The sequence below is a fragment of the Zophobas morio genome, unplaced genomic scaffold (assembly GCF_036711695.1).
Source record: "Zophobas morio isolate AGI-343-1 ecotype UQ-CSIRO unplaced genomic scaffold, CSIRO_AGI_Zmor_V1 ptg000022l, whole genome shotgun sequence".
Lineage (NCBI taxonomy): Eukaryota > Metazoa > Arthropoda > Insecta > Coleoptera > Tenebrionidae > Zophobas > Zophobas morio.
Window position 1 is genome coordinate 8,408,855 of NW_026972127.1, and position 24,699 is coordinate 8,433,553.

Sequence of the window (24,699 nt, forward strand, 5' to 3'; positions counted from 1 at the left end):
GTCCCCCGCACTCGATCCTCGCTACCGCACGCGCCACCACCCCCCGTTACTGCCACCGCCGCCCGCCTTCCTGCTCGCAGCTCACACAACTCGCCCACTCGCCTCATTGCACGGCTCGTGCAGCACCAGTTCGCCTGATCCTCTCCGACGTCGCACACTCACGCGCCACCCATGACACATTGAGTTATGACTGCCAAGAACAAGAGAGCCTCCGAACCCAGAAGAGCCAACAAGCCCCTGATGGAGAAGAGACGCCGGGCGCGGATCAACCAGAGCCTCGCCGCCCTCAAGACGCTCATCCTGGACTCGGCCAAGGCGGACAACACCAAGCACTCCAAGCTGGAGAAAGCGGACATCCTGGAGCTGACCGTGAGGCACTTCCAGAGGCACCGCAGCCTGGACGTCAAGGGGGTGAACCAGTACAAGGCGGGGTACTCGGACTGCGTGCGGGAGGTCCAAAGGTACGGTAAAGCTTGAGTTCGGTGTGCGTGATGACTTTTTTTGTTTCGGAGTTTTTGTTCCAACGCCCAAAAACAAACTGATTGCTAAGCCGGCTAAAATAGAGTTGACTTTGTTTTTCTTGTCAGTTTTATGTTTCCCTTTTGATCAAAAGTGTGAGCTATTTGCCAGAGTATACATGCGGAGGTGTCAGGGTGCGATTTATGTCAGTACTGTAAACAGGAAATAGAACTGGAAGTAGAGTCGACCCTTGCGTTACTCCCATATTTGCCCCTTCGCGTTCTTAAATACTATTTACGGGATTTCAATAGTCGGAAAAGTTTATTTAAAAAAATCAAGCCCTATTTTACCAACAAATGAGATTTTTTTTATGAAAGTATCAAAGCTACGATCGATTTATCCCTCCACTGCACGGGTGGGGTCTACGAGTCTACGCAAAAATAAATCATTGGTTTAAAGTTATTTAGACGAAACTTCTCTGGCCTCTGAACAAATCCAATTACTTTAATAAACTATAAAATCTGTGCGTTAAAAGTAGAAGCACTCCATTATGGGGTGCCCCAAGGCTTAATCTTTGGCCCTATTCTGTTTTTAATTTACGTTACCGATTTCGATCGATCATAAAATAACACCTCCAAATTAAACAAGCAACAAAAAAGTAGATTTACTGACCCTTGTAGAAGACTGGTTTTTGCCAATTAATTAAATCGAAGTCCTGCACAGTTCATTTTATTTTGGCCTGAATTTTATCGACGTTTTAGTTGTTGCAGTTTTTCGGTGATTTTTTCCAGTTTTCGTCTATTGTTTCGTAAAATCTAATAATAGATTCTTTGATTGAACGCCACTTTTCTGTGAATATTCTCGCCACACTTCATCTATTGTTTCACAAAATAGAATCGATTCTTTGATTACCGCTACCTTCGGCGGCTGATTGGATATTTTGCGCGATTAATTACGACGAAATTATGTAACATACAACTGAAGACTTTCAACCCGACGTAAAGAAATAATTAACGACGTAAAAAATGCAAACTAATATCAAAATTTATGTATAAAACTGTGCACGGAATAATTTTGTGTTTATCCTAATCAAAGAATCAATGACGTCATCGCGAAAAATTGGTAACCAAATCTGTAATAAAACTGTCCGAAAAAATATCGCCGAGGTGTTTGTTATGCTTTCGTGATAAGCGTAAATGTGTTAATTAATAATGATTAATTAATTATTTGTACAGGCTATAAAAAATATGTTTTGCCGATTATCATTGGTATTATTTAATAGCTTTAAACTCCTTCTGGGAAATACAATTACAATGTAATTAGTGTAATTTCTACGACCAAACAGCGAAAAAACATATATAAGTACTTATGTGGGCTATTCTGGGCAAGAAGTACATTTTTAACAATTTTATACGTTTTTTTACTACACAAAATGAGTATAAAAGATTGTAGATCAAGTTGGCTTTGCAATTTTGTAAATTTTGCCACCTCGTCATCGCCTGTCAAATGTCAATCACAAACTAATTTTTTTAAGTTTTACCTTTGGTAAAATGATGAATCGTATGGGATTTTCGGTACACTAAAAAAAAATCCGCAAATTTATAGGAAATTTTGCTAAATATCAGTTTTCTTTTGTATTATTAAAAAAAAATACTTTTAAAAAGATTAGTTTGCTTTATTTTTGGATTTATTTCCAGCTGTTTAAAATTAATCGGAAGAAACACATTTTTCCTTTTTTAAATTCTTATTAACTTTCCAGGTTCTAAATTTCGTATTCTCGGGCTTGTTTCCCAAATCGCGACATTCCAGTTTTCAACTATTAATTTCTGGTTTCGGAATTCTTAAATATCAATTTCCAAATTCTAAATATATATCCCTAATGCGAAAATTTTTACATTTCCAATTCCAAATTCCTAAATTCTGAGTTCTCAATTCTCAGATTACATTTCACACCGTGAATTCTCAATTTGCCGGCTTCACTTTCAAATTCCAAAATTTTCAAGGTACAAGTTTGATTTTTTTTAATTTTAAGGACAACTGTTTCGAACTCCTAAGTAATAAGAAACTTCGTATTTGAAATTCCATTTTTCTGTTTAAAATTCCTATTTCCCGAATTTTTAAGTCTCATTTCCCAAAATCTCAGTTTCAAAATTCTTACTTTTCCAGTGTAAGATTTTTAAGTTGTTAATTTCGAATTCCTGAATTCGCACCTTACACTGCTTAATTTCTAGTATTTGCGTTCCCAAATGCCTCATTTTCAATTCCCAATTCCCAAAAATCCTGTTCTCAGTAATAAGTTATCAGGTTCTAAATCCTAAATTTTCAATATTCAGTTTGCAAATTTCGAAATTTCCAATTCTTGATTCTCAGTTTTCAGATTCTAATTATTGAATTACAGTCAGTTTTATTTTACAATTTCAAATTGCCAGTTACCAATTTCCGAATTTCATTGATGATATCTCTTTTCAGTTCCACAATTTTTAAATTTCAGATTATAAATTCTCAAATTCTCAACTCGTAACTCTTTTAATTTTTCAGGTTCTCAATTTCCTTTTCTCGTTTGACGTTTCCCAAATTTCGTAATCACAGTTTTTGAATTATTAATTCCGGGTTTCCGAATTCTCAAATCTCAATTTCCAAATTCTCATTACATATTCCTAATACCAAAATTTTTACATTTCCAATTCCAGATTCCGAAATTCTGGGTTCCCAGTTCTCAATTATACATTTTTCATTGTGAGTCCTCAATTTGCGCTTTTCCAGTTTAATTCTGGCCTCAATTTCATCAAATTTCCAGAATTTTCAAGTTAGAAGTTCGAATTTCTGTTTATTCCAAATTCTAAACATTTTTTTTTTTATTTTTAGCACTATTGTTTCGGACTCCTGAAGAATACAAATCGTCGTATTTGAAATTCCAAAATTGTGTTAAAATTCCTACTTCCCGAATTTTTAAATCTCAGTTCTCAATTTTTAATTCCCAGTTTCAAAATTCTCACTTTTCCAGAGTGTAAGATTTTTAAGTTCTTACTTTCTAGTTCCCGAATTGACAGCTTACACTATTTAATTTCTAGTATTCGCGATCCCAAATGCCTAATTTTCGATTCCCAGTTCCCAAAAATCCTATTCTCAGTAATAAGTTACCAGGTTCTAAATCCTAAATTTTCACTGCTCAGTTTGCAATTTCGAAATTTCCCATTCTTGATTCTCAGTTTTCAGATTCCAATTATTGAATTACAAATAGTCATTTTTATTTCCGATTTCAAATTCCTGGTTACCAATTTCCAAAATCCACAGATATCTTTTTTCAGTTCCAGAATTTTTAAATGCCAGGTTATAAATTCTCAATTTCTCAATTCGTAACTCTTAATTTTCCAGGTTCTCAATTTCCTTTTCTCGTTTGACGTTTCCCAAGTCTCGATGTTCCATTTCTCTATTATTCATTATTATTTGGTTTCCGAATTCTCAAATCTCAATTTCCAAATTCTAAATACATATTCCTAATACCAAAATTTTTAAATTTCCAATTCTAAATTCCTAAATTCTGAGTTCCCAATTCTCAGATGTACATTTCTCATTGTGACTTTTCAATTTGCGCTTTTCGTGTTTTATTCCGGCTTCATTTTCAAATTCCAAAATTTTTAAGTAACAAGTTCGAATTTCTAATTATTCCAAATTCCAAACATTTTTTTTTAATTTTTGGAAGTACTGTTTCGAACTCCTGAGGAATAAGAATCTTTGTATTTGAAATTCCAAATTTCTGTTTAAAATTCCTACATCCCGAATTCCGACTTGGGAATTGAGAAGTCCCACTTCTCAATTCCCAAATTCCCAGTTTCAAAATTCTTACTTTTCCAGTTAATATTTTTAAGTTCTTAATTTCGAATTCCTGAATTCACAGCTCACACTATTTAATTTCTGGTATTTGCACTCCCAAATGCCTAAATTTCGATTTCCAATTCCCAAAAATCCTATTTTCAGTAATAAGTTACCAAGTTCTAAATCCTAAATTTTCATTGTTCAGTTTGCAAATTTCTCGATATTCCAGTTCTCAGTTATTATTAGTTTCTGGTTTCCGAATTCTCAAATCTCAATTTCCAAATTCTAAATATATATTCCTAAAGCCAAAGTTTTTACATTTCCAATTACATATTCCTAAATTCTGAGTTCGCATTTCTTATTAGGTATACATTTCTCATTGTGAGTGCTGAATTTGCGTTTTTCGTGTTTTATTCGGGCTTCACTTTCAAATTCCCAGAATTTTCAAGTTATTTGTTCGAATTTCTATTTATTCCAAATTCAAACATTTTTTTTTAATTCTTAGCACCACTATTTCGAACTCCTGAAAAATAAAAATTTTCGTATTTGAAATTCCAAAATTCTATTTAAAATACAAACGTTTCGAATTTTAAATCTCAGGTCTCAATTCCCAAATTCCTAGTTTCAAAATTCCCACTTTTCCTGCCTAGGATTTTCAAGTTCTTAATTTAAAATTCCTAAATTCGCAGCTTACACTGGTTAATTTCTAGTATTTGTATTCCCGAATACCTAATTTACAATTCCCAATTCTCAAAAATGTTATTTTCTAAATCCTAAATTTTCATTGCTCAGTTTGCAAATTTCGAAATTTCCAGTTCTTGATTCTCAGTTTTCAAATTCTAATCATGGAATTATAAATAGTCATTTTTATTTTTCAAATTCAGATTCTCAGTTACCAATTTTCAAATTTCAGAAATCTCAATGTTCAGTACAAGAATTTTTAAATTCCAATTTAGAAATTCTCATATTTTCAACTCGTAACTCTTAACCTTTCAGGTTCTCAAGTTCCTTTTCTCGTTCCCAAATTATTCATTTCTGCTTTCATTAATTATTACAAATAGAAAAAACCAAAAAGAACGCCCTCTATTTTTGCATCTTATTCTGGTTTTTGTTCTCTTTCTTTTTGGTTAAGTATTTTCTATAATTAAAGTTGAAAATAAACAAGGTTATAAAATCTAGGGAGACAATATTTAAAAATATATAGGGTGTTCTGTTTAAAAAAGCTAAATTATGGCACCATACAATCGAAAATAAAACGAAGTAGAGTTGGCTATTGCCACCAATTATGTAGGTGGTACTACTACCCTTAATTTAACGTAAATCAGTAGAACCTTATTTCTTTTTTGTCATTGGGTGTTGATAATTGATTTTTGACATTAACAGGTGACAGAATGTTGTACAGTAGTACCACCTGTGTAACTAATCACAGCCAACTCTAATTCGTTTTATTGTCCACCGCACACTACGAGTTTTCAACTTAGGCTTAACCGAGATTCACAATGGAATAATTTTACTTTTATTTTTATTATATTCCTATTTTTAAGAATCTTGGATTCGCCTTGAGCTTGATGAGCCCTTGACATATTTTTTCAAAGTACCTCAAACGTTGCAAGCTTTTTTCCAGCGAAATTACAAATTTTAAATTTATCGTGAATGTTCAACTTTGTATTAAAAGTTTATAGCTTTATAATTCGAATATATTGCAAATTCAGGTCGAGATCGGTCGTTCATTTGATTACTTTTGTCGTGTCGGTGGCGTTATAAATTCGTATGGTGTATTTATCATTTCAGTTGTTACGAAACCAAGTTTTGGTAAACTTTATTTGGTTGTATTTAATTAATGTAAAAATGTCAGCAGTTTCTGTATTAACAAATCAATAACAACAATAATTTTAAACAAAGCATTACAAAAACTTCGTACTTAATTATTAATTATATCATATTAAATTGCCATAAACTCAGCATTCTGTTAATTTTAACGATGACTCAATAATTAATCCACGAGGCGTTCAGCCGAGTCGCTAAATCCCAGGAGTGAAAAAATCTTGTACATTTATTGTAATAAATCTACAACCGTAATTTTCTTACGTTGCAGATATTTGGACACCCCGGATGCGCAGACCATGACCATCATCGACGCAGGAGTGAGACAAAGACTTTTACGCCACCTCGACAACTGCGTGGCTGAAGTGGACATGGACATCCGAAACGCCGCCGTCCCGCCGCCCCCGGAAGAGCGACTGCAGCCCCCCGATTCCAGCACTTTGGAAGAAGTCAACAACAACCAAAACCGCCTAGAAATACCCAAAGAAGCCGAACCTGTTCCTCCCCCGAACAAACTCGTCAAAAACTATGACGGGAATTTCGTCCTGCTGCTGCCGGAACATTACCTGCAGCTTGCGAATGCCTTGGGGGTTAACCTGCGACCGAACGAGGCAGGGACGGACCCAGGACCGGGGAGCTCGTCAGGGGAACCCGAAAATTGTCCGTCCAAACAAGACAGGATAAACAACGGGGAGAAACCTCTGGATTTTAGTAAAAACAATGACAGTTGTGATATGTGGAGGCCATGGTGATTTGGTAGTCGGTGTTGATGTACAAAGTATGTTACCATAGATTTTTTACTTTGTGTGTTGAAATCGTCGCAGTCTGACGGTTGTCCAGTTCTAGTCACCCGATTTGCAATCCTGCTTTGCTGTATTTATTATTACAAGTTGCTTTGTTACTGATAGACTGTATTAATGTAAATAAAGTTATGAGAGAATCGTACTGACACTTTTTTGTCTTTCAAGTTGTAAATTTGTAAATGAATTTATTGTAGATATTATTTGTAATCGAAATAAAATATCCCAAAAATGGATTAGTGTTGTTAATTGTTGCTGTTGGGGGTTTGGTCGATTGTCTATGGAAATGGGCAGGTACGCCATGGTTTGAAATATTAACGAGGATCTTTAGTTAGTTTTCTTTCTTTTTTGAATTTATAGTTACTAGAACAGTAGCTCGATTTGAATAAATATTAAAATGAGCATAAAAAACAGGAGTAATCGATAACTTACAACCTAACGTGTTTATGGTTGTTCGATACTAACCTTCATCTAATATTGATGCGACGTATTATTTAATTTTACGCGGAATTTTACAGAAACCTTCTAAACTCGAATGGAACAATGTAAGTTTAGATATTACTAAAGTTACAAAATTGAAACCCATGATTCATTAAGACTTTTGTGCGGTGGGAGCAACGCATCCAATAAATAAGTTTATTAAAATTGCTGAAATTGCAATATGTAAAATTTCGTTCTAAGTTTTAAAGTCCGCAGAATACGATGTTTTTTCTTGTGTCGTCAGCGTTAATTAGATTTCTTTAAAAACTTTATCAGCTAGAATCTTTCGTTTCTCTGTTGCTGCCTACGTATGTAATAAACCCAACGCCCGAACACCGTGATTCTGGAAATGGATATTCGCCTACGCACCGAAACTTTACTTTTCGCTCTATGGAGTCTTATTTGGTATCCTATAAATAATTGATGGGTACTTAGTTTTTTTTTTATGTAAAGTATAACCAGAAATGACTAGAACGTCAACGAGAAAATTATAAAATAGTAAATTCCATTCAAAAGTCTGTAAATTTGCTAAAATCGAACGTTCCTCACCTCTGACGCATATCTAGTACCACGTGCATCTTAATTGTCTTTTTTAAACCATATTTACTTAACTATTTTCGAGGGAACGTCATCAACTTTTTAGAAGAATGAAACAAATAAAATTTACTTAATATTGTACAATTGTAGACATAATTTAGTTCAGTTTTAGTGCAGTTTATTAAATTTTAGTGACATGCAAAAAAAGAAAATTTTTGACTGTCGTCTGTTTGTCATCTGTGTTGATTTTTATTAGACAAATAATCGCCAAAACTAGTGGACTGATTGTTGGCAAATGTTATATGTATATCCATTAGGATAGATGATAAAACGCTAAGCAAAATGTTCAGCACCTTTTTACTTCTCGAGCGTAAACGACGGAAGTATTGTAATCGAGTCCGTGGGCCGACTCTCTACTTTTACATTTTCTCGACCTTTCATGGCTCCTAGAGTACGAAGAAATTGGTCTCCTGTTTCCGTCTGCCTGTCTGCCTTTCCAAATTTTTATTAGACAGATAATCTCTAAAAATACTGGGCCGATTGTTGTCAAATTTTGTTGAAAAATTTGTAATCAAAATAATTATATTTACTTTTTCCCTCCAAAAAATTGATATCGTCAGCTCAAAGTTTTGCCGAATAAATCGTATCTAAAATCTACAAAATATGATGAGTCTGTACTTGTGATTTATCATTCCATTCATATTTTTAGGGTTTGCTTATACAGGGTGACTGAAAAAAAAAATGAATGAATACGTGAATTTATTTTATTGATTTAATCAGGAACTACAAAACCAAATGCTTTGAAATCTTGGAGATGTTTTAAAGTTATCAAGCATGGTGAATTTTTATTCAAAATGTATTTGCTCATCCCCCCTAAAAATTTGATGACGTCATCTCCAAATCTTAAATGTACAAAATTTGACGAGTCTATACTTGTGATTTACCACTGCATTAACATTTTTTAGATTTGCTTATACCGGGTGTCTCAAAAAAAATAATTGAGTCAATTTATTTTATTAATTAAATCAAGAATTGCAAAACTGAATACTTCGAAATCTTGCAGACGTTTTGAAGTTATTGTAAGCATGGTAACTTTTTAGTCAAAGTGTATCTGTTTATCAACCCCAAAAATTGATGACGTTATCTCAAAATTTTGTCAAGTAAATTCTACCCAAAATGTGCAAAATATGAGGAGTTGTTACTTGTGATTTATCATTGTATTCATATTTTTTAGATTTGCTTAAACAGGTGGCTCAAAAAAATTAATGAATGAGTCAATTTATTTTATTCAGTAATTCAAGAACGGCTCACTTTATTTTCCCAGAAAATTTTGGGAATACAATTCTGTTATTTTTCAAATTTCATTTTGCACTAAATAAAATAAGTCAGTGAAATAGAGAAAGGAGGTGGACGGGGCTAAATTTAGCTTTTTTCTATTTCAATAAGCAAGCAGTAGCCCCGCCCACCCACCCCTTCTTCGTTCCAGTGACTACTCTTAATATTGTTCAGTCCTATCTTGGCAAGTATTAGCCCCGCCCATCCACCCTTTTTTCTTCTCAGAGGATATCTCATTTACCAAAATTAATCTTATCTTAGCAAGTACTACACTGTACTAATCCAAGTTCATATGTATACGTGTCCTTGCAAAAATGTTGAAATAACTTTCGACCAACTTTTCTTACACTGTGACTGGAATTTTCTTCCAAAAAAACTGGATTTGCTTGATTGTACTTCACTAGCGAGGGAAGCTCTGTGTAATAACACAGTTAGATTGTACAGTCTTCGAAAGTTCTGACAAAGCAACAACAACTCGCAGAGAAACGACAGACAGATGAACGATAAGGGGAAACCTGCATTTTTATATTGTACACATTATGATAAGCTTACGTAAACGACATTTAATAAAATATCATTATTTTGACGTTTACCGTAAACAGAAAAATAACTTCAATATTGTTAATTAAGGAAAATTTATAAATCAGTGCGATAAGTGATATTTGGATATAAAAACGGTGCAAAAATATGTTTAAATATTTGTGTGACAATCTTAACTTAAAATTCGTGGAAGACATAGTATGTTATTTCTACTGCAGATTATTAATAAACTTCTAAAAACGCAGCCAACTCAAATTCCTTTTTTTTTCGGTGGCACGATATAAACTCTTATTCAACAAAAAATATTTCTTTACAATTAGGAAAATTTGATATTAGTATTCTTAGTATTAGAAATATGTTAATAACTGATAAATCAAGAGGACTAGAAATAAAAAAATATACAGGATGAATCACTAAACACGCGGTCCGCTTTATCTCATAAAATTAACAGAGAAAAAAATCAGAAAGAAAAGTTGTGCGGCTCTTTGAGTGGTATACATTACATTATTTTCGACTATACAGAGTGTTTTGTTTTTGAAGCATAGCACGCAACTTTTTTTTTATAGAACACTGTGTATATTTTTAAATATTCTTATTAGCCTCTTCTTACACTTTATAACTATAGTTTATTTTTTAAATTCCGATGCGATGTTGCCACGTTATTCTATTATTTTATTCTCGACGTTTCGTGACCCTTAGAGTACGAAAAAGTGGTCTTCCGTCTGTCTGTCTGTCTGCCTGATGTCTATATCTATTTTTATTAAACAAGTAATCTCCGAAACTACTGGACCAATTGTTGTCAAATTTTGTATACATACATGTTAGGGATGTAAATGGTTAAATGCTAACTAAAATTGGGCTAATCATCCCCACCACCAATGGGATGACGTCATCTCCAAAATTTATAATAAAAAGTTTTTTGAAATTCTTAATCTAAATATTTGCCTTTTTTTTTTTTATTTTTTTTTTCATATTTTTAATTCTTGAGCGTTAGCTAAGGAAATATAGTAATCTAGTCCATCGGGCGACTTCCACTTTCATGTTTTCTCGACGTTTCATGACCTCTGAAATACGAACAAAGTGTGTCTGAATTTGCAATAATATAGTTTTTTAATTCATAAAATAAGATACTTCTCCACTTGTGATATATGAATCCGTGTTGAGTTTTCATTCTAGACATCCAGATTTTTGGAAAAAAATCAAAATTGTATAACAACATTTTGTAATTTAACTTTGAAACTGCAAAAACCGTTGCAGACGTTTTAAAGTTACCGTAATCGTTGTAAATCGTTAATCATAATTTATACGTTTATCCCCTCCCAAAAAATGTATGACGTCATCTTAAAATTTTGTAATGGAAAATAAATCACTTGAAACAAACGCGTAGCTTACTTCTTTACAGTTGTGTTAGCATTACGTACATATCTTTATTTTAACTTATAAGTGTTATCATAAAAAAATAAAATTCGCAAAATCAAATTTTACAAGTTTTCGAAAAATCTGGATTTATTTACCATGGACTAGTTTGTTGGTGTTACAGTTTTTCATTTTTCGATTTTTCAGTTTCGCAATTTTTAGTTTTTTGATCTTTCATTTTTTGGTGTCCCCAATTTTCTTTTTCATTTTCCCGATTTTTTTTTATTTTTATGTTCTGAAAAAACGAAAAATTGCAAAATAAAAACGTGGAAAAGCGAAAAATTGCAAATCAAATAACTGAAGAAACGAACAGTTGAAATATTGAAAAACTAAAAATCGAGAACCTTAAAATTTAAAAAAAGCTAATGAATGGAAAAATTCCAATAAAACGAAGAAATAAAAAAATGATTTAAAAAATTGCAAAACACTAGTATTTACTTTGTAAAAGGTTATCAGAATAAAACAAAAATTCCAAACAGTTTTAATAATTTTTCGAAGAAGCGGGATTTGTTGAGCTACACTTCAGCGGTGAGGGAAGGTCTGTCGAAATACCCTTCGACCGATTTTTATATTTTTAAGCAATAAAAGGGTTCACAAAAAATCTCAGTAATGTTATTTTTAAGATCTGTGTTCCAATATTTTATGGAGAGATACGCAAAAGTACGCGTTTTGTTATGGTGTCAATTAAATAAAATTTTAATATACAGGGTGTTTAAAAAATTCCAAAACGTTACGATATTCAAATTTCAAGAAAATTGGAATCATTTGGCAACGTCGCATTGTAATTTCGAAAATGAACTACGGTTATAAGGCCTAAGAAGAGGTCAATCAGACAAGGAAACGTCATTTGTGTCATAATTTTGAGGGGATTCACTTGTAGGTAAGTGAAAGAAAATGTTGCTGCCCCGGTGGGAATTGAACCACACGTTTCCCGCATGCCGGACGGGTGCCCTGACCACTAGACTCCAGAGCGGCTTATCTTTCTTCACTTACCAACCTGTTATTGTGCCGCCTGGCATTGACTTTTTGTAAACATTAAAATTTTTATATTAATTCTATAATTTAATCAATGACTGCTGACAACGCGGAAATGTTAATTATATACAAATTATTAAATACAGGGTGATAAAAAAATGACGTATAAAGGTACGTTGTTAAGAGCGCTCTGAAGAACTCGAAAAAAATGGTTAAAAAATACCTGTGCCAAACTTTTGAAAACATTATTCTGATTTATTTTAATGGACTGCATGTCTAATGGACAGTAAATAATAATTAGTTAATAATAATTTCATAATAATTTGATAGATTACGATCCACAACGTCATGTTTTACTATTGAAATATGTCATTTATGACAATTTTTATCGGAATTTTAGACTGCCAATTAAATTTACATTAAAACGTAGCAGAATTACGAAGTTAATTCTTCAAGATTCAAGTTTAATATTTTCAAAAATTTAGTTCAGGGATTTTTCTATTTTTTTTTCGAGTTCTTCAAAGCCTTTTTAGCCTTTTAGTATAAGCCTTTGAGCTTGTACGTTATTTTTTCATCACCCTATAAATGCGTTTTTAGCAGGCTACATTTTGTTCTATCAAAAAAACAACGTCAACTTGATTTTTTTTAATAATTTGCAGAAGTAAAATTAACTATAGATATTTATCTTACGTGAAGATTAACTAGGTAAAATTCTGAGATGACGTCATTAATTCTTTGAAGGTGGCGAATGAATACATTTTCCAATGCGCTTAAATTTCGTAGTAATCGATACGGTTGTTGATCACTGAGTCACAGTAGTTTCAAAACATAGCCGGAAACGTAAAATCGAGAAAAGAAAGAAAAAAGACAGAGTAATAATAATAATACCAAGAGAATTCAAAACGTGAAAATCCCCAAGTTTTCCCTCATTCTGATAACTTCTCCATCAAACAACTTAAAAGTAAGTAAATAAATAAGTTAATGAAGTCATTTTAGCACCTTTAAGCTTCACGCCTCCCTAACCCCCGTTATGAAAAGTATAGTTGGATACAGACAAATTAAAAAACGATTTATTAGCTAGGGGCTGATCCGAGACCGGAGATGATTAAATTACAAATTTGTTGAATCCTCGGTCGAAGAGCCCTCGCGACTTAATCAACCCCGAGGACGTTCGCCGGGTCTGCCGGCACTGTGCCAAATCAAGCAAAAATTTCGCTGGGGCGTTCCACATCCGAGATTATTTAGATATTTTTAAAAACGTCGACTCGTTAAGGATATGCGTTTATTATTTTGTTTTATTTGCGGCCGCCGCGGCCTACATTGAGGCGGTTTAATTAAAATCGACCTTAAAAGATTCCGGGGGTGTTGGTGGTCGCGTGCAATTAAAATAAATAATGGACCGTCATCTTCTGCAATAACTTAAAATTATAAATTGTGGCGGGAAGTGTTAATATGTTTTGCTTAGGAGCGTTTCATTAAAACGGCGCGATTAAAATGGGAGTCGAAATTAAAAAAGAGAATGATGAAATAGTGTGGTTATTGACGCGGCGTTTAATGGCTGATCTTGAATTATTAAGTGGGTGCATATCGGGCGTTATCAGCGTGAGTGTTACCCATTTATATTTTAGATATGTTTTATTGATGGTGTAAAAGCAACGGTAAATAAAGGAATATCGCATACTGTATTCTACAAAAATCGATAAGGGTAAGATTTTTTCTACGACAGTGCGGTAAGTAGTAGTGCGATAACATAATTATTATTCTATTAATTAAATAAGTAATACGAACGTCACAGAATATTAATATTAATGACGGATTTAAAAACGTTATTTATATTCAAAAGATCCGCTGAATTCGTGTCACTCAAGTAGATGAATCGTCAAATTTTCTGTCTACTTCTCCTATAAATAATTCCAAATAGAAGTATATTTTTCAGTATTTAATTTTAACTAGTTTCGATATCAGTCTTTTTACAAAATTAGAGTGCCATTCTCTGTCAGTTTTAAATTCATAACACCAGCGTCAAGCAAGAGTGTTGCGGATATCCTGCAAAAACAGTGGTCAGTGTACTTATTATGCTTGGAAAGTCCAGGTAAGTTGCTAATTAGCATGGCAGAATCTTTTATTTTTCCCATATATTTTTAACACCTGGCTTCGATGCCGCTTGTCTTAATTAATATGTATAGGATGTCTAAAAAAAAACGGCTGAATAATTGTTCAAACCCCTAACAATTTGTTACCATGATCCCAAAAAATTAAATTACTTCAGATATATAATATTTATCGAGAAAAAGTCCTCTGGCAACTTTTGAAATTCAGTGTCAACACGTTCCTTGTTCCTGTTAATTATTACTTTTTTACAAATAAATAGAATAAACATTATAGTTATACTTGTGGTTTATGAATCCGTCATGATTTTTTACCCCAGGCTGGATTTGTTTGATTGTACTTGAAGGACGAGGTAACTTCTGCCTAATAATAATAACAACATAAGACATTTTTACTTCCCGAACGTATTTTTACTAAGCTAAGAGAGTAGTCGAGTCCATTGTTACTTGCATATTTTCTCAATGGAAGTACGAAAAAACAGGTCTCCCGTTTCTGTTTGTCTGTTTGTCAGTCAGTCTGTCTGTCTGTCTGTCTGTATGTATGTCATTTGTACCGATTTTTGTCAGAGGGATAATCTCCAAAACTTCCGGACCGATTTTTGATATTGATATTCATAATGTAGATAGTAAAACACTAACGAAACTTTATCACCAACAATGTAATGACGTCAACTCAAAATTGTACATAGTGAATGGGTTTTAATTAGTATAAAATAAGATCTATATATGTAGTTAAGAATCTATGCCGAGTTTTACCAGGATATCCAGATTTTCGAAAAAAAAATCAAAATTGTATAACAACATTTTGCAACTTAATTTTGAATCTGCCAAATCTTGCAGACGTTTTAAAGTTGTCGCAGGCATGGTAAATTTTAGTCAAAATATATGTTTATCCCCGCAACAAACTGATGACATATCTCAAAATTTTGCCAAATAAATCCTCTCTAAAATGTGCACAATATTTTCTAGAAGTGTTTATACAAAGTGTCTCAAAAAAAGTAAGGAATGGTTCACTCCATTTTCTCGAAAATTTGGGAATACAATGCTGTTATTAGTATTATTGCACTCCACCTATCCAAATTGATATAGGTGTCGTTGAAAAAATGTTGATGAGTTAGTTGTCACAAAATTTTGTAAAGGAAAAACTCATTTGAAACACACGCATAACATGCTTCTTTACATTTATTTAACATTATGCAGGTAAGCGAAGAAAAATTGCTTCTCCGGTGGGAATCGAACCACACGGTTACCGCTTGCTGGGCGGGTGCCTTTACCACCAGACTACGGAGGAGCTCATCTTTCTCTGCTTACCAACCATTTTTTTTTTTTTTTTGATAAAATACAATAAAAGAATATTTCAATAAAAATATTGCATCTTGGGGCTTAATTTTTACCCAACTTTTGTACTATCGGATTCTAAAGAAAACAAAAATTGATTGACCGTAAAAACACTAGTAATCTGTAATTATGACGTCATAGTTTGTGTTGAAGCGTCCACTATTGGGAGACTCCACAAACCTGTTACTCTATGTGGTGTCAGAAGTGGGATCTAACGAAATGTATTAGAACGTATGGAGGAGAAAAAATAATATTCTATGTGGAAACAAGAACAGTTAGAAAGTGGGTTTCAAAGAATTTCACAAGAATTCTGTTCTCTAGAAGGGAGAGATGAATTTAGAGCTTATTTTGTGATTGTAACATCAGAGACGGACTTGAATCTTGCCTCTGTAGTGTACGCAAAACTGATGTCGTTTAATATGTGGGCTGCCTGTAATGCAACTCTTCGAATTTTTCAAAAAATCCATTTTTCCATTAGCAACTTTTGAGTTTTCAACTTTTGGATTTTTACTTTTGTTTGGAATTTTCCGTTCCGCGATTTTTAATTTTTCCTTTCTCCAATATTTTGATTTGCAATTTTTTGAGTTTCCAGATTAATTTTTGGATGTTTTTAATTTTTCGTTACTTCACCTTTGAGATCTGCAATTTCTAAATTCCACAATTTTTCTAAATATTTTTGAATTTTTCGGTTCTTCAATTCCTCATGTTGAATTTTTTTTTGAAATTTTAAATTTAAAATTTTGCTTTTTCAATTATTCCAATTTTCAGTTTTTTGATTTTTAATTTTCGTTTCCTCAATTTTTTGAGTTTCCATTTTAAATTTTTAAATTTTTAGATTTCTCAATTTTTCGATATTTTATTTTTTGTCACTTCAGTTGTTAGATTTATAATTTTTTGATTTTTTATTTTGGATGTCTCCATTTTTCGAAGAAACATCGAAAATACAACAGGAACATGAAAAAAATTTTCAAAATCGGAAAATCCAGAAATTGCAAAATCGGAAAACTAAAGAATTTTTAAAAACTCAAAAATGGGTTTGTAAAAAAAATGCTCAGCCAACACCAAGTAAAGAAACGCAGTAAAACCATTTAAAAATTAATTAGTTAAATACAAAAATTGAAAAATCCAAAAACTATGAAATCGTCAAAATTTCAGTTTTAATAAATTTGTTCCTTGTGATTTACATATTTAAATTAAAAATAAGAATCTGGGAAAGTAAAACATTAAAAAATTGAGAAGCTGAAAAATTTTAAAGCTAAATTAAAAATTGAAATCTCGATTAATTGAAATAAGGAAAAATTACAAATTGAAAAATTGAGAAAGTGCAAAATTGAAATACTGAAAAATTTCAAATAAAAAATTAAAGATTGAAAACGAGAAAACCTAAAATCGGAAAACTGTAAAGTCGAAAAAGTGAAAAAACAAAATTCACACATGGAAAATCTGAAAATCGAAATATTAAAAATCAAGAAACTGGAAAATCCTAAAACTGATAAACAATCTAAAAATTGACAAAAAGCTAACTGTAAAATCGAAAAATTGTAAATTTAAAAATTGAAAAAATCAAAAATTGATTAATCAAAATTTTGACAAACTAAAAATTGAAAAACTGGAAATCGTCAGTCAATACGATGTAAATAAACGTGGCGAAAACAACAACATTCGAACGACACCGATGTGCTTTGTTAATTAAATTAAAAATCATAAAGTTAAAAACTCTATATACTAAAATTAAAAAAAAAACAACAAAATCGTAACACTGAAAAATTCAAAAGTTTAAAAACCGAAAAACTGAAAAAGCCAAAAGTTGAAAATACGAAAAACTGCAAAACGAAAAATTGAAAAACGACAATTTGAAAAATCAAAAATTAAAAAAAAATCAATATTGATTTATACATTAGACGTTTTTTGACTTATTTAGTGTTTCTAAAATTCCATTTTTTGTCAAAAAATGTCTATTAAAAACGACAATGTATATCATTTTTTCAATATTCAGATTTTTGAACATCCTGTGCTTTGCCTCAACAACTTCTCAACTCATGAATTAGAAGCTAAGAAAAAAATAATAATTTACACTTTTTAAAATAAAGAACGTTATTGGAATTTATCAAGTCATTAGAAAGTTCTAGGTGCAAATGAAGAAAACAAGAACTGAATTTGGAGTTAAGGATGGAAATTAAGAGAAAAAAGAATACATTAAAAAAAATAGACATAGAAACCCGTCTAGAAAATCTGAATTTCCACACGTTTTGTCCTCGAAGTACTTCGTGTTTCTAATTGTAACGATTAGAATTAAGGGCTGGCAAAGGTATTCTAAAAAGGGCTTAAGCAAAAAAAAAAAAACAGTCAAGGCGATTTTGATAGAAATAGCCTAAAAACAAATGATAAGCCACTCAATTGATGCCCAAAATTTGACTTTGACATAAGGATGCCATCATAAAATTTTAAATATGTTACCAATCTCACAAAAAAAATCACAAACATTAATAGTCACTCGGTATATATATACAAATTAGAAAATTAGCAGCCCTTTATCATTGTCTGGGATTTTTAAAAATCCGACCGTCTTAACGATGATGCGCCCTCTCACGAACAATAGATAATTTACACCTATTTCACTAATAATCCCTGCATTACCGACAATTATTCTAGAACGATTCCCGACATTTCATTAATGCTAAAAAAAGACAGCCATATGGACTCCCCATTGTACAAAAAAAGATAGACGAAACAAATACGTTCAATAATTCTGTCCAAAGACCTCGTGCGATTTTGATAACCTCCACATCGGTTACAGCTCGAACTCGTGTTTGCCGGCAACTTCTCGAAAGTTCCACCCCAATATATTTATATCCACTTATTGTAAAACCGACTAAAGCACAAAAATGGTAAGTTCGCGCTTTCAAACGAAATTAAAACACCTTTTGACGTAAAAATTTCAGTCTGGTGCCGCCAAACGTCTCATCCCCCTGTTCGACCGTGTCCTCATCAAAAAGGCGGAAGTTGTAACCAAAACTAAGGGAGGAATTGTCATCCCTGAGAAAGCTCAAGCAAAGGTATTGAAAGGCACTGTGGTGGCAGTGGGACCCGGATCTCGAAATACCGTAAGCCATAATTGTACTTGGTTTAAGTCAAATCATGTAAAGCGACTTTTACAGAACGGTGAACACGTCCCATTGACTGTGAAGGTCGGGGATGATGTACTTCTTCCAGAGTACGGTGGCACCAAAGTTGAACTCGAAGAAAATCAGGAGTACCACCTCTTCAGAGAATCTGATATTTTGGCAAAGTTGTCCATTTAAAAAGACTTTTGTATTTTTATAATTCCGTTACATTCTCTGTGAGAACCCGTCCCGTAATAGCCAAGTTATCAGTAGGCTCGATTTTGCTACTTTATGATCTGTGATAACTTGCTATTACGGGCCCAACATCAGCAACGTTGGTCATGTTATTGCTGAAAGTGTGGTTGTTTTGGTAGTCTGTTAGGTAGGTTACATTGTGTATAATTCAATATATTTGTAAAAAAAAACGTGTTTTTGTTTCAATTGGGTCCATGATGGTCAAATTCCAATAAGACCCACTTCATTGCGCAAACTCCATTATGCAACAAATTCGAAGTGTCAAACCATCATAACCTCACTTTTGTTTAAATACCAGTTTGTTTTATTTGCTTCATGAAGAATTGATCAAGGATGAGTAAAAATATCCGCGATATTTCGCCGTTTCTGCAGAGCATTCGGAATTTTCTGTTCGGACGCCCCCATCATTTAGCAGTGAGGTTTCAGGATGATCTGGCTACAAGATCTCCACCTCTGCCTGATCTCCCCGACGGCCCTTCGCATAGTCTGAGTGCCAACTATTATTGTAGCAGAGATGCAAGACGTGAAGTGGCCCCTCCCGAAGTTGTGGCTGGGGAACCAAAGTTGATTGAGAGTGGTGAAGAAGCCCCAGCTCCGAAACCTGTGAATACTCGTACTCCGGGAAAGGTGTTTCTTTGGGACTAGACGAGAAGCAAGTGTAGTTTAATGTTATGTAAATTATTTTGTTTGAAGTTTAAATAAAATGATAAATATAAATTTAATTTGATTTGATTTCAGTTATTTGCCTGGTTATTTTCGATGGATAGAAACTGCCAGGATGTATAATTATTTTGAAATATATATAAACCCTTATTTGATTAAAGGAATTATAGGGTTTGTCTAGGTTTTTTCACCTAAATGAATTTTCTTAACAAATTTGGCTGAATAAAAAGTAGTTTGAAAATAGTTAAATTTATTAGGATTTCTATTTGTACGTTAAGGAGGTGTATTTATACAGAAGGTCTTATAATATTATATGTATCTGAAAACTGATTTTTTTTATTTCAGCACGTCTTAAACCTGAAACGTGCGATAAAAGTAAATTCATTTTTAATTTTTACATGTTTATTATTATTACCATTTAGTAATTAATTTAATGATAAGAACATTCTTTCTAAAAAATGTAACAAACTCAGGCGGTCACTAGTCACATACTGTGATGTTTGCGATTGTTTTGTCTAGTTGGCAACCTATTTAAAATTTTATGTCTGTTAAAGTCAGAAATGACTCGTGTCAAAATTAACAGTTGTGAATTGACGTACTAACAAGGATGCCAATAATTAAGAATTGCCAACACAAAAATTTGCTTCAATCATTAATAGTCAGCCGGTACTTTTTTTATAAAATCAAAAATTTCAAACACAGAATATGCAACCCTACCTACAGTGCTGCTACTCGTGAAGCATATTCTAAAACTTAAAAATTAAGCCAAATGGCAATTTTTATTTATGTACAGAATTTAAGCTTCTAGAATAAATAATATAAACAATAGCCTACGAAGCGATTATGATTTTTTGGACTATGTTTCTTGCATCATTATTCTATAAGTTCCAAAAGTAAGATATTATATGTACCGGGTGTCTGAAAAATGGCGGGTTAGCTCTTCGCTCCACTATATTAAAAAAAAAAAAAAATTAAGCGCCACCCATCCGCCCAGATCTCAATTGTGATGAGTTTTTCATTCCTAATCAGACCGAAGAGCGGAGTTTAATCGTAACATCAATATTTCTCTAAAAAATTCTACCCTTTTAAAAACATATTTCATGTGGTAATTTCTTTTAGAAAAATGAGGATTTTGCAAATAAACTCCGCCCTTCAGCTCACGATGAATAAAATATTCATCACAACTGAGACAGGGTGGGTGGGCGGGGCTTATATTTTTTCCATTTTTTCTTAATATACGAAGTCTTCTTTTCCCAACAAGAAACTGACACATGTTTAACTATCCTGTGGTTGAAAGAAAACTCTATATATTAAAAAAAACACAAAAATTAAGCCCCACCCACCCGCCCCGATCTCAGTTGTGATGAGTTTTTCCATACCTAATCAGACCGAAGAGTGGAGTTTAATCGTAACATCAATATTTCTCTGAGAAATTCTACCCTTTTAAAAACATACTTCATCTGGTAATTTCTTGTAGAAAAATTAGGATTTTACAACTAAACTCCGCCCTTCAGCTCACGATTAATAAAATATTCATTACAATTGAGACCGGGTGGGTGGGCGGGGTTTATATTTTGTCCATTTTTTCTTAATATACGAAGTCTTCTTTTCCCAACAAGAAACTGACACATGTTTAACTATCTTGTTGTTGAAAGAAAACTCTATACAGCGTGTTACAGAAAAAAGTACATTAATTTTAACTGGTAATAGAACTAATACAAAGCAATTAAATTTGTAAATAACATTTTGTGGTAAACCCTCTCGTGATTGAGTTAAAATTAGTCAAAGATTTAATACAAATTCACCTACCCGGCCATGGCTAACAAAGCAGTTTCTTGCGGAGGGGGATAAGAAATGAACACAACACGGAACAAAAAATGTAAACATTTGAATGCAAGGCTGTAATAGGTAATAGAGGCCTACTTTGAAATCGCCAAAAACTTAATAATAAATGTTCAAAGTGGCCACCATTATTGTCTAGACAACACTGAAGACGACGACGAAATGAGTCTTTGACTCTTTGTAACATAATTTCATTGTTTCGAATTGTTTCAGCAGCATGTATCACTCGTTCCCGCAAAATTTCATGAATATCAAAATTTTTTATGCTTGCACTGCATTTCCCTGGGCTTCTCCATACACTAGCACCATGTGGTTTAAGAATCATAGATTCTCTAAAATATAGCAAGTTTGCAGGATTTTTAAGATCTGTAATAAATATATCGAGTCTTTGAAATTTCTGAATCTCTGGAATTTTTTAATTCTTTATCTAGAATTCTTAGATTCTAGGATTTAATATCTCTGGAATCTTTAAGATGTAACATTTCTAGATACTTTAGAATCGCCAGAATTTATAGACCTTTTAGAATCTCTAAAATTTTCAAGATCTGGATGACCACAAATATATCTATGACGTCTTCTGCAATTTATAGAAAGTAAGAATCTCTGAAATCACTGTTTCTCTAGAATTTTTAAATCCTCTGAAATTTTCGGAATCTTCACGATCTATAAACTCTGTAATATAACTAAGATTTCTAGAATTCCTACGTTTCAAGTATCTAAAATATTTCTAAAATTTTTGAATTTCCAAAATTTCCGTCCAATCGTTGGAATATCTAGAATTCTTAGAATCTCTAGAATATAGAGTCTCAAAGTTCTCAGTGATCTGTGGACTTCAGTTGTCTCGAAAATTTCAGGAATCTCAAAAAGCTTTTCGCTTTCGTACCGCAAATATGTCTTAGAGTCTCTTCTTCCATGATATAAGAGTCTCTGAAATCTTTGAATCTCTGAAATATTTGAACTTTCCACCTAGAAATCTTGGAATATGTATAGCTTCTAGGATCTAGTATCTGTGGAAACTTTAAAATCTAGCATTTCTATGCACTTTAGAATCTCGAGAATTTATAGAATTTTTAGGATTTCCAAAAGCTTAAGGGTTTGTATAATCACAAATATGTCTATAATGCCTCCAAAATTTTTAGATCCTCTGAAATCTCTAAGATCTATAAAATCTTTGGTATAACTAAGATCTCTAGGATTTCCAGATTTCAAATATCTAAAATATTTTTAGAATTTTTGAATTTCTAAAATTCCAGCCGAATCTGGACATCGGTTGTCTCGAGAATTTAAGGAATCTCAAAAAACTTTCCGCTTTCTGACATGTAGAGAAAATATAGAACTTTTAAAACGCGAGGATCACTGAAAACTCCGAAATTACTGGAATTAACAGTTTCTATTTAGAATCGTTGAAATATGTACTTAAATTATTTACGAACTAACGGTATCAAGTATCTGAAAGTTTGGAGATTTTAGGATTCGTAGACTCTTTAAAATATCGAATATTTATACGATTTTTAGGATCTTTAAATTCTAAAGAATTTGTGCCACCGTAGATAGGTTTACAATCTCTACGATCTCATAAGAATCTTTAAATCTTTGGAATTTTCATGATCTGTAAAATCTGTACTGCATCCTTCAATAAACGTAAATACAAAATTTGAAAAAATCGATCGGAAAATAAATGAAATAAGCACTGAAAGGCACATTTATACACATTTAGATTTTTTTATGAAGAATATTCATCAGTCTAAATTTATGCGTAAAAATTAGTCGAAGGTTATTTTGACCGAACTTCCCGCGCCCTTGAAGTGTAGTCTAACAAATCTTAGAAGGAATTTGGCAAAATCAGTCTATCTTAACAAATACCCCACAAAATCAAATCTTAATAATTTTTCGAAAACGCTGAATTTTATAAGGTATACTTCAGGAGTGAAGTTCTGTCGAAATAAGCTTCGACAATTTTTTTATGATAACTCCTACAAGTTTTTAACTTAGTTACTAAAATAAACTGCTTCATTCATTAATTTTTTGAAATAACATGTATAAGCATTTTTTAAAAATGTGGATACACTATTATACCAAGTACAAGGCTAGATAAGTACACATTTTAGATAAAATTTATCTATTAAAATTTTGAGATGCGTCATTAAGTATTTAAACGAGATAAACATAAATTTTAATTATCGATTTCCCATCTTTACGATGCATATCTGTCCAATACGAATGATAACAGCAGACAAGACAGAAACGGCAGATCTACTTTTTCGTATTGCAGATGCTATAAATTGTCTCGATAAAACATTGTGAAATATAATTGTCCACAATATACACCTAAAATTTAAACGATTACGCCAACTTGATGACTTTTTTTTAGATATGACATACTAATTATAAGCTTAAAAAAAATAACGAAAAAATTTTGAATACATTTTTCTGGAAAAATATGGGTTATTGTGTACAGTACTCGTAGGGAAGCTTTGTAAATTCATTTACAGACTTATTTCTGATTAAAATCACCCTATTATTTTTTAAACTTATTTTCACTTTTATAAAATCAATATCTATTTGTACAATTAATGAGATAATAAACTTTGAAACTCAAGTATGTATTTTCAAGTCGTCATAAACATGAAGTTAAAAAATCCTGTTATTCTCATCAGTTTGGTCTCTAATATCCTTTAAACACTTATTTAATGACTATATTATACAACTTATCCTCAACTTTCACTACCTACATAACGCGAGAACAGTTTTTAAAAGAATATGCAGTTCTTTCTTTTTAAATATTGATCAATCAATGTCAGTTATTTATGAAAATTTCGAAAAATAGTTTTCACCACTGTTTTCAGTTTACAAAACTATAGAAAGCATAAAAGAAACATCGAGAAAAGAAAAGAAAACTCATGAAACAGCGACATAAGGCAGTCGTTAACACACTTTCTACTTCGTACAAACAACCAAACTACCTATATCCTATAATCTTGCAGATTTTTTGATAAGAAAATACTCATTAAATGCTTCAGCAATGAATTTTACCTAAATTACTTCCTTTACTATCACTATCAAACCATAATAGCTTCTGCTTAATTGCACACACAAGACCAATTTACTCTATCACAAATCTGATGGAAATATTTCTAATTTAAATGAAGAGTAATTAAAATAAATTAGTTCCGTGTTACAATAAGTGTGTATACCCAAAATCAAAAA

At 32.3% G+C, this 24,699-nt stretch overlaps 3 protein-coding genes across 3 annotated transcripts; all 3 read left to right on the top strand.

Annotated features, from left to right (window-relative positions):
• The first annotated feature begins 7 nt into the window (after window positions 1–7).
• Window positions 8–7,095, top strand: LOC135133641 (transcription factor HES-4-like). Its single transcript, XM_064062095.1, has 2 exons — window positions 8–461; window positions 6,371–7,095. The coding sequence occupies exons 1-2, from the start codon at window positions 187–189 to the stop codon at window positions 6,849–6,851; spliced, it is 756 nt and encodes a 251-aa protein (XP_063918165.1). The 5' UTR covers window positions 8–186; the 3' UTR covers window positions 6,852–7,095.
• Window positions 7,096–18,365: 11,270 nt separating this feature from the next.
• On the top strand, window positions 18,366–19,125 carry LOC135133680 (10 kDa heat shock protein, mitochondrial). The gene is made up of 3 exons (XM_064062154.1): window positions 18,366–18,516; window positions 18,571–18,732; window positions 18,787–19,125. Exons 1-3 carry the CDS (start codon window positions 18,514–18,516, stop codon window positions 18,928–18,930), a joined length of 309 nt encoding a protein of 102 aa, XP_063918224.1. The 5' UTR covers window positions 18,366–18,513; the 3' UTR covers window positions 18,931–19,125.
• Window positions 19,126–19,228: 103 nt separating this feature from the next.
• Window positions 19,229–19,704, top strand: LOC135133679 (NADH dehydrogenase [ubiquinone] 1 alpha subcomplex subunit 7-like). The gene has a single exon (XM_064062153.1). The coding sequence runs from the start codon at window positions 19,321–19,323 to the stop codon at window positions 19,630–19,632; it is 312 nt and encodes a 103-aa protein (XP_063918223.1). The 5' UTR covers window positions 19,229–19,320; the 3' UTR covers window positions 19,633–19,704.
• The last annotated feature ends 4,995 nt before the right edge of the window (window positions 19,705–24,699 follow it).

Bases quoted from the DNA above. Each gene is read 5' to 3' on its own strand.
- LOC135133641 (XM_064062095.1), top strand. From the start codon at position 187: ATGACTGCCAAGAACAAGAGAGCCTCCGAACCCAGAAGAGCCAACAAG. The intron at 462-6,370 runs GTACGGTAAAGC...CTTACGTTGCAG, and splicing joins TGCGTGCGGGAGGTCCAAAG to ATATTTGGACACCCCGGATG.
- LOC135133680 (XM_064062154.1), top strand. The intron at 18,733-18,786 runs GTAAGCCATAAT...CGACTTTTACAG, and splicing joins GACCCGGATCTCGAAATACC to AACGGTGAACACGTCCCATT.
- LOC135133679 (XM_064062153.1), top strand. From the start codon at position 19,321: ATGAGTAAAAATATCCGCGATATTTCGCCGTTTCTGCAGAGCATTCGG.